At 36.6% G+C, this 10,518-nt stretch overlaps 1 protein-coding gene across 1 annotated transcript; it reads left to right on the top strand.

Moving 5' to 3' along the window:
- The first annotated feature begins 3,162 nt into the window (after positions 1-3,162).
- LOC106374540 (MLP-like protein 328) lies at positions 3,163-4,367 on the top strand. The gene is made up of 2 exons (XM_013814545.2): positions 3,163-3,500; positions 3,826-4,367. The coding sequence occupies exons 1-2, from the start codon at positions 3,314-3,316 to the stop codon at positions 4,092-4,094; spliced, it is 456 nt and encodes a 151-aa protein (XP_013669999.1). The 5' UTR covers positions 3,163-3,313; the 3' UTR covers positions 4,095-4,367.
- Positions 4,368-10,518: the final 6,151 nt, after the last annotated feature.

Genomic DNA, 10,518 nt, shown 5'->3' with positions numbered 1-10,518 from the left:
ATTCTTCCAATGGCTTGTGTTAAAGTTATTAACTCAATGTGTGGAGCTTTTCTTTGGACTGGAGGAATAGAGGGGAATCATTCAGCTCGGGTATCGTGGGATAAAGTTACAAACACTAAGGAGCAGGGTGGACTGGGAATTCGAGACTTGGCTACTTGGAACAAAGCGTGCATCCTAAAGCTTGTTTGGCTGCTTTTCTTCAGAGAAAACTCAGTGTGGGTTTCCTGGTTTAAGGAGGTCATCTTACGGGGGTCAATAAGCAACTACTGGACAGTCAAGCAAAACTCAAAATTTTCGTGGCTAGCAAATAAACTTATCAAAGCAAGGGATATGATTTTTCCGCTAATTAAATGTAGAGTTGGGAATGGTCTCACCATCAGGTTCTGGAATGATAACTGGTCTCCTTTTGGCAGCATCTACTCTTTCTTGAATGCAAGATCGTCTCGTCTAGGGATTCCGCAAAGAGCCACACTGGCCTCATTGTCTGATAATGGAAACCGGACCCTCCCGCCTGCTAGAACAGAGAACCAGATTGAGCTTCAAGCATATTTAACAACACTGGTGCTAACGGAAGAAGAAGATTGTTATGAATGGGAAATTGCGGGTAGGACAAGTAATGCTTTCTCTACTGGTGAAGTGTATACTTACTTAAGAGGGAGCATCGCAACTGTGAATTGGTCTCATCTGGTCTGGTCGTCGTTTGGAATCCCAAGACAGAGCTTCTTAACATGGCTGGTGATGCTTGATAGATGCCCAACTAAGGATAGAATGATAAGCTGGGGACTTGATGTTTCACCGACATGTCTCCTCTCTAACTCTCAGCCAGAATCCAGAAACCATATGTTCTTCGACTGCCCCTTCGCTTGTGTGATATGGTCTGCGATTGCCTCCCGAAGAAGACTCCATGCGTTGCAAAACTGGGAAGCGACAGTATTTCAGTTGATGCAATTAACTAGTACCAAACACAGTAAGCGTCTTACCCTTCTCTGCTGGCAGTCTACTATCTACTTCATCTGGCGTGAGCGTAATGATCGCCTCCACCGTGCCATCTTTAGATCACCAGAATTAATCATTCGAGGGCTGGACAGGCTAATCAGAAACAGGATTCAGAGTATCAGAGTTGAAAACCCTCGATCATCTAGTGCTATGATGCAAGACTGGCTGGGATCAAACTGATTGAATCGGGACTGACTGTAAACGTCTCTCCGTTACGGAAGATGATCGTGCTCTCCACTTGGGCCAGTAATGGGCCAAAATGCTTTTAACTCAACTTTGACCTTATGGGTTATGGGTTAAGTTCTAATGATATGTGTTCACTTATAAAAACTCTATTGGGTCTATTGACCATGATACACTAGCCATCTTGGTTTGTAACATTTTATTTATTTTCTGCAATTTTAATTGAAATCCTTTTTTACAAAAAAAAAAAATATATACCTGATTCTCTCTCTGTATAGTTAACACTTTATATATACACCACAACTGAGGTGAATTAGTTGTGACTTTTTGGTAGTAATATGGTCGCTACTGAGATTTGGAGGCTTAAACAATTTATTAAGGATTTTAGTAATATTTTAAATTACTTGAGGCTTATGTTTATTTTAGTTTGAAAAAAATTTGCGACCTAAAATCAATGTTTCAGTTGGCTATACTCATGACCGGTTCTGGACTAATATATACCGCTCAAGTTTCTGATGTTGGAAATTATTGCATCATTGCATATCAATTATATGATATGAACCAAATTTAACTTATGAAAACATGCATATAAAGATGGAAAGCAGGAGATCTTTAAGGAGAAGAGGGAGATAGACGTTGAAAATAAATCCGTGACGGTTAGAGGACTTGAAGGTCACGTGATGGAGCAGCTCAAGGTTTATGGCCTCATCTTCCAATTTATTCCAAAGTCTGAAGATGGCTGCATCTGCAAAATCACTATGATATGGGAGAAGCGCAACGATGACTTCCCCGAACCAAGCGACTACATGAGACTCCTCAAGAGCTTGGTTGTTGATATGGAGGACCACGTCCTCAAAGCTTAATCAGCATCATCATCATCACAATCAATATCATCATTATGAATCTATGATCGTATCATCATCCCTAATAAATATGTTAAGTTGTTTCCAGTTATATATATAATAAATGGGATCTTGTGGGAGTTAATTGCTATATCGTCACCATAATTCCCTAGACAGACGGACATGCCGATATCTCTTACAACCATGATACGCGCAAACATATTAATCACTATGCCGCTATCATCACAGATCAAACCAAATTCTACTCATAAACATCTAACTAGAAAGATTTGAACTTCAGTACCCTACTATTTAGTAATTAGATAGTCCATAATAATCGAAAGATTTGGAATTTTGGACTAATTCCATGGTACATTAGACTACCCTAAGTTGATTGTAATTTTATTCAAACATGTATTTATTATAGATAGACACGGCAGATTTCATAAAGATATGACTATAATAGTTTTAGGATATGGCCAATAATTTAGGTCTCACAAAAAGTTCGCCTTTCTACTTTTCGGACAACAATTCATAATGGAGTCCAGCTAAAAACTAGCAAACCCAGTCCGAACAATTTAATGCATCACCATGCCATGAATTGGATCGAACTCGGTCATGTAATTTCTTTTCTATAAAAATATATGAAGTATGAATATTGATTGATGATCTGCAACACTAAATTAAATTTGTGAAGAATTTTCTATTCGTATAGCTGCTTAAATATTTGATGCAAATTAGAGTGATCCGAGACAGTTTCGTAACAGTTGTGAAACGTCATGACTAAGCACACTAAAAGTCTAGAAGGTTTGGATTCGGCTCAGTGAAGCCTAGAATATTGTTTTACAAGATCACTTGGAAGTGGAGTTTCACTATAGTCCGCAAAAAGGTAAAATAATGATTAATCGGTGCAATAAATTTACAGTAGATAAATTCTAAGCTCGAAGCGTAGAACTTACATCGACAAATCATTCTTTGTTGACCCAGTGGCAATAATGCTCAACTAATAGCGTAGGTGGAAAAAAGAAGAAGAGAAGAAATAGACACTATAAATGTGTATGGGGCATTATTATCTTCTAAATGATGCGGTGCCAACAACCCACATTGATAATGCGACGGAGAATTTGATTTCACTTGAAAATTTAACATTATATAACTCATCAAAGACACGGTATAAACATGTTTTTACCGTCACGTTCATCACTATATAAACCTTACAAACGACAAGTGTTATTTCATCAACCAAAACAATTTAAGAAAAAACAAGTCGAGCTTTAAACCGATAGAGAGAAATGGCGACGTCGGGAACATACGTGACAGAGGTTCCGCTAAAAGGGAACGCGGAGAAACACTACAGGAGGTGGAGGAACGAGAACCATGTTTTCCCTGACGCCATCGGCCACCACATCCAAGGTGTCACCATTCACGACGGTGAATGGGACTCTCACGGGGCCATCAAGACTTGGAACTACACATGCGGTATTACTTATACCTTTACTTCTGTCTCTATATATATTCCAACACTTTATGCGCACACAAAGACACACTGGTGAGTTAAACTACAGGCCTATACAGCCCTTGTATGACACTAAGGTTTTAGTACTGAATTATGATTCTGGTTATATGAGACAAATTAAGGAAAGGAGTATACATATATGTAATATAGTTTTCCGATTTGTCACAAGTACCTAGAAAATACATATGAAAGAATAATACATAAGAAAATAGAGTTTTTACTTTTATATACATGAGAAAATAGAGTCCATTTCTCTGATTTAGCATACACATGTGTTCGTGTATAAAGATGGGAAGCCAGAGGTATTTAAGGAAAGGAGGGAGATAGACGATGAGAAGAAAGCGGTGACATTTAGAGGACTTGAAGGTCACGTGATGGAACAGCTCAAGGTGTATGACGTCGTCTTCGAGTTTATTCCCCAATCGGAGGATGGCTGCGTCTGCAAAATCACTATGATATGGGAGAAGCGTAACGATGACTTTCCGGAACCAAGCAACTACATGAAATTCGTCAAGAGCATGGCTGCTGACATGGACCACCATGTCATCAAAGCTTAATTATCACCATGCATGATTACCATCATCATCATCACTATCACTATATATCTCGGTTTCTTGAATAATAAGGTGGTTTATAATAAATAAAAATGGGGTGTTCTGGCGTTTCCTTTCTATGTAACGGTTTGTTTTTGTAAGATGATTTGATATGTTCGTTGTTATGGTAATCATCGGGTTTTATGTACCTTAAGAATGATATTATGACAATGTTGTTAAGATAAGTATGTTAATTTCATAAGGTACAAAAAAGAATGTGAATGATTCAGACGTCTAGATGCTGGAAATACCATTTCAACGTTTCCATTTTTCAGTCTTCATCATCCTTAAATGGATTAACAGAGATATATGAAGACAGTAATGGTCATTTATAATTTTGGATGCTACACAGAGTTATTGGTGTCGACATATCTCGCACATGAACCTAGTCCAAACAAAGTTCATTTTTACCAGAAAACACAATAGAATTGGCAGCCAAACAAAGTTCATTTTTACCAGAAAACCAATAGAATTGGCAGCTTGGCGCATTCAAAAAAAAAAAACAACGATCGGTGTTAGAGCATGCCCAACGGTTTGGAAACTTAATAGGTATGTAAAACGCCCTGTTCGGGAACGCGCTAGACGCTAGTCGGACGGTCGGGTTGGGCCTAGCGTCTAAAGAGAAAATTGGGGATTAATCGGAAATTATGCGGGGCAGAATTTTTAGATGGTTTATTATATTATAAAACATGTTAATCTTTAATTGTGTATAACATTAATACATTTTCATGTTTAAGATTGTATAAAACACACAAATAGAATATATAAACTTAATATAGTGTAATTTTCATCAAAATTATGAATATAAATGATATTTATAAAAGTTTAGATCAAATAAACAAATAAAAATATTATTTAAAATAAAATAAAAATAAAAATAAAATAAAAAAATAATAAAAAAATAATAAAAAATAATAAAAAAATACATTAGGCGGCCGTCTAGGCGGCTAGGCGGCCTAGGCGGAAAAAATCGGATTTTTTTAAACCGATTTGGCATAAATCGGGGCGGAAGAGTGACGCGTAGCGCCTAGGCGGCCGCCTTTTAGAACATGGGTAAAAAGTAGTAATAATAATATTTTAAATTTAAATAGATTATTGAATTAAGTTTTATTTGATAACAAAAATTTAACTAATCATGTGATGACATTTAGCAAGACAATTTCTAATGAAGTTGTTAAAACATCTCTGCAAACACACTTTCTGACATTCTCTCATTTATTTGCCATTTTTTCATTTAAAAAAAGTTAAGATACTATGTTTCAACCCACCGTTGGACATGCTATTAGATCATCATCGGTGAGAAACTTTTCGTGAGGATCTCACAAATATATATATATATTAAATATAATGAGTTATTCAATTAGATTTAAATTACACTAAATATACATAGTTTTGTTTATTAATATTTGAAATATAAAACGTTTTTTCAAAAACTCTGAAATTTCTTCGAAACCCATAAAATTTGTAACAAATCTTTATAAGATTTACCCAAATTTCGGATTTTATTGGATTTATTCAAATTTTGAATTTTCTCAAATCCATGATTCAATAAGCTGTTATGGTTAGAGTTTCTAAAGGCGATTTATTAAAAACAATCTATACTATTAAAATACATAAAATCTGCTAAATATTCAAAACGTATGCCTGATATTATTAGCGTTTGGCAAATACCCTAGAGTCTGCCAAAACCATGGCTGTTAATAGACTAAATATAAATTTGTCATCATAAATCTGAATCACAACAATATCCGTCATAAATTATTAGATTATTTATTTTAATAAAAAAAAATTATTTAATGATTATTGCAATTAGTGTGCATGAGGAATGATTATATTCTATATAATGACCAGTGGAGCGCGGATAGCTTGATATTTTTGTTATTTTATGTTGTTAATTTTGTGGGTTTATTTAGTGGTTAAACATAAATGTAGCTTATGGTCTTGTATACGGAGTTGTTCTAGGCAAATTCTAATTGTGAATAACATGTAAACAATGAAGATTTTAACATGTAACATGCATTTAACAGTGAATAACTCCTAGGACTGCTCATAACAACAGAGCTGCAGGCGCAAAATATGCCAAGCAAGGCCTGAATAAAATTAATGCTGGTATTGACAACTAAACATCTGACTTTAACATAAACTGGATTTCAAGGTTATCAAGTGTGAAGAATTTTAATGGGAAGGTTATCCAGGTTGCATGTTGACAGAATTTACAAAAGAAAAAGGTGTATGATGATTGATTTTTCACTACAAGAAAATACAAGTATAGCGACGGCCAAAATCCTCGTTATTTCCTCGTAAAAGAAGGGTTACGAGGAAATGGCGATGAAAGGCGTTTCGTCGTTATATGTTCGTCGTAAGAGAAGATTCGTCGCCATTTCCTCGTTCATTAGCGAGGTTATATTTTCCTCGTAAAGAAGAATTAAGGTTTCGTCGTAAAGACCACGTGGGGTTTCCACGTAATGCGGTCGTTGTGTTTCCTCGTAAGTAACTCGAAAAGGATTCGTCGTAAAAGACCCGCAAAAACCTCTAAATATATTCGTCGTAATAAAAACGTAAATAACACGAAAGTAATTCATCGTAATAGAATCGTAAAGTATACGAAAACGAATCCACTTAAAATCCTCGTTAATAATTCCTCGAGATTTTGTCGTTAATTTTCCTCGTTAATACATCGGGAATTAGCTACGAAATTACTTTGTTTTCTATTTACTGAATTTATAAATAAAAATAAAATAAAAATTATATTTATTTAATTTATTAATAAAATTTTAATTGAAATTAAATCGAATAGAAAATATTTTTTTTGGCCGAATCAAAATGAAATTATATAATATATAAATAAGTTTTGAATTTTAAAATACAATAACAAAAAAAAACTAATGCTGCATTGCCGCGTCGTAGAATTCCTCGCTCCTTCTCGAGAGATCTGCCTCGTTGACTTGCACGGATGCCTCGCCTGGAATGGGGTTTTGTTGTTTCATGGTCCTGAACATGGCCTCCCATTCCGGATTTGTGGCCGCTATGACGTCCAAGAAGTTCTCGAGACCACTCATACGAGCTGTGAACGACGTTTTTGTCGAGGCCAACTCGTTTTGTGTCGACGACAGCTGATGTTGTGTCGTCTCCAACACGTCGCGCAGCTCAGAGACTTCATCATCCCGTCTCTGGCCATAAGAGGAAGTCGCTCTCGGAACATCGTTGACGGAACCAATCCCCAACACACGTCCCTTTTTCCTAGGAGCGACCTTAAAAAAATAAAATATATATTAAAATTTAAATTTTAAAGTAAAATGGAATTAATAAAAAATTTATATAAAATTTACCTCCTCGTAAATTCTATCCACTTCTATTGTGGATAAGACGACGGGTGATCCGTCGGCGGACTCCTGCGCCAGCTGGGTCTCACGCTCGTCAATACGAGCTGCCACATCGTTGTAGATCTTCTCAGACTTCTCATCTACAAATTCGCCCGCCTTGTTCTTGTGGGTCTGATCGAAAAGTTTCATAAGAGTCGGTAAACGTCCCAACTCCTTGGCCTAAAAACAGTTAAGAAAGTTTTTATTATATATATATATATATATATTAAAAATTAAAAAGTTAAATATTTAAATTACGTACCATTTCCAAACGGGCGCGGGCGTGTGGCTTTTGGCCCGTACTATGTTGCATCGCCCTGTGGCCGTGCTCATCTACCGAGTTACGGGAGGCGGAGCAAGACTGGGCGACTCTCATTGCATCAGGATCCCTCCAATAACGGATGAGGCCATCCCACACGTCCGTGGTGATGGTTGCGGGTTTGCCCCGCTCATAGCCCTTCACGATCCAGTCACCCTTCCAGTTGGAGACCGTGTCCAACAAACGTTTCTTCGCCTTGTCGATAAACTCTTTCCGCACCTTCTCATTGACCCCCATGGACCAATTAAATTTTGCTGCAAAAAAAAAATATTAATAATTAGTTTAGAAAAATAAAATTTTAAAAAATATAAATCAGGAATAAATTGTAAAAACTTACAGCGTAAATCTTGAACCACGTCCTTCTGATGTAGATCGGAGGAGATTTCCAGTTGGGATGTGGCATGGAGAAGTAACCTTTAATCGTCTCGGTTACTTCTGTTGCAAGGCAGTTATCAACCCCAAACCTGGAAAAAAAAAACAAATTTAAAGTTTTAAATATTTATTAAAGTCACAAATGAATTTTAAAAAATTAATGTAACATACATACCAGAGAGTTCCGTCAGGTCGGTCGGGGTCTATGATCGGTAAGCCTTCTCTGCCTGGCAAACCGAGAATGTCCTCAACAGTGTACTGAGAGTAAGGACAACTCGGTGGCACCATCAAATCAGCATGAACCTGATTGGCGGGCATCTGAGGAGGCACATGAGGAGCTGGCATCGGAGGAGGAGCTATCGGAGGAGGCACATGAGGAACTGATGGCGATGCCGTAGAAGAAGGCGAGACTCTCTGAGAAGATTGAGTCTCGGGGACGGTCTCCTGCTGACCCGAAGAACCGGGAGCTGAAGAAGAACCGGGAAGTGAAGGCGGGTCTAACCGACTACCCGGTTGACCGAACATCTGCGAGTAGTGAGCAGTACGCTGGTGCTTGCGAATAGTCTGCAAAATTTAAATTTCTAAATTAAAATCAAGAGTAAAAAAAAAAATTATGAACAGTATTAACTACGTAATTAATAAAATTACGAAACCTAAATTTTTTAAACTAATTTCCTAAACTAAATTCCCTAAACTAACCACCTAATCTAAATTCCCTAAACTACTTAGAGAGGAATGAGAGACTTACCATGGCGAGAGGAAATAGAGAGGCTGTAGAGAGGAAATAGAGAGGAAATGAAGAGGGCTGCGGTTTCGCCTATATATAGGATTAGGTTTCCTCGAAGATTCGTCGCAAAATGACGAGGAAAGACAGAGGCCCGTCTTTCGTTTCGTCGCAAGGCCCACGCAAATTAACGAGGAAATACAGAGGCTCGTGTTTTTTTTGCGAGGAAATACAGAGGCCCGTGTTTTTTTTGCGAGGAAATACAGAGGCCCGTGTTTTATTTTACGTCGTTCTTGCGACGATTTTTGTTTTTATCATCGACATTACGTGCAAATAGCGAGGCTTTTTTTGCTAACCCCTAAAATCTTAAACCCCAAACCTCAAACCCTATCTTTCTTATCTCCAAACCTCAAACCCTATCTTTCTTATATTTCTTATTTTATACTTCATATATTTCTAACCCTTTAACTTCAATATATATTTTTTTTTGAATTTGAAAGGTTTAATACGTTGAACAACTATTTTACAAATTTTGAATTTGACATATCACACAACAAATCAAACACACTCTACAAATCAAATATGAAAGGTTTAAAAAAAAAAAAAAAAGAAGAAGATATTTGAATACAAATGATGTAGATTTATGTGGGCTACACTTACGTATCTCGTCATATGTGTTTCCAATATCTTTCTTCTCTTTTTTTTTTTAAGTTTATATAAAATAGAAAATAATTTTTTTTTAGTTTATATGAAGTAGGATGGGGAGTTTTAGGGTTTGCACATTTGGGGTTTAGGGATTTCGCATTTGGGTTTCATTTTTAGTTTAGGGTTTATATTACCGCTTATTCCACGTAAGATCAAAACGTCGTAAAGTGAAAAATAAAAAATAAAAAGCGGACCTCGCTCATTCCACGTAAGTTCACGAGGCTCTTACGACGTTTTGATCTTACGTGGAATAAGCGAGGTCCGCTTTTTTAATTATAAAGCGTCTCTTATTCCACGTAAGTTCACGAGGCTATTACGACGTTTTGATCTTACGTGGAATAAGCGAGGTCCGCTTTTTTAATTATAAAGCGTCTCTTATTCCACGTAAGTTCACGAGGCTATTACGACGTTTACTGTTACCGTGGAATATGCGAGGTAATGTATTATAAATCGTCGTAAAATTCCCGTGAGGTAACGTGGAAAGTACGACGACTGTCTCTAAACCCCTAAAACGAAACCCCAAACCCCAAACCACATCTTCTTTATCTTCTACTTCATATATCAAACACTTCTATCCTTTAACCTCAAGCAATTCATTCTAATCCAAACCGAAAATTATAAAAACACAATTCCTTTACTTATAATTAATGTCGATATCTTATTTATAAATAAACTCCCATTATCTTTAATTATATATAATAAATCAAACTCATACAAATATCAAATACATTAATCGGATTCATCGACATTCTCGTCATCACTTGAAACATCATCATTTTCATGAAACTCGTCTTCAACAGCTTCCTCCGTGGGATCTTCGGTAAGATCTTCATACTCGTGATTATGCGGATCAATGAGAAGGATGTCATCAATTTCTTGTTCAGGTTCATGAACTTCATTTATTTG

The sequence above is a fragment of the Brassica napus genome, chromosome C1 (assembly GCF_020379485.1).
Source record: "Brassica napus cultivar Da-Ae chromosome C1, Da-Ae, whole genome shotgun sequence".
Lineage (NCBI taxonomy): Eukaryota > Viridiplantae > Streptophyta > Magnoliopsida > Brassicales > Brassicaceae > Brassica > Brassica napus.
This window is presented reverse-complemented; position numbering and strand designations above follow the sequence as displayed.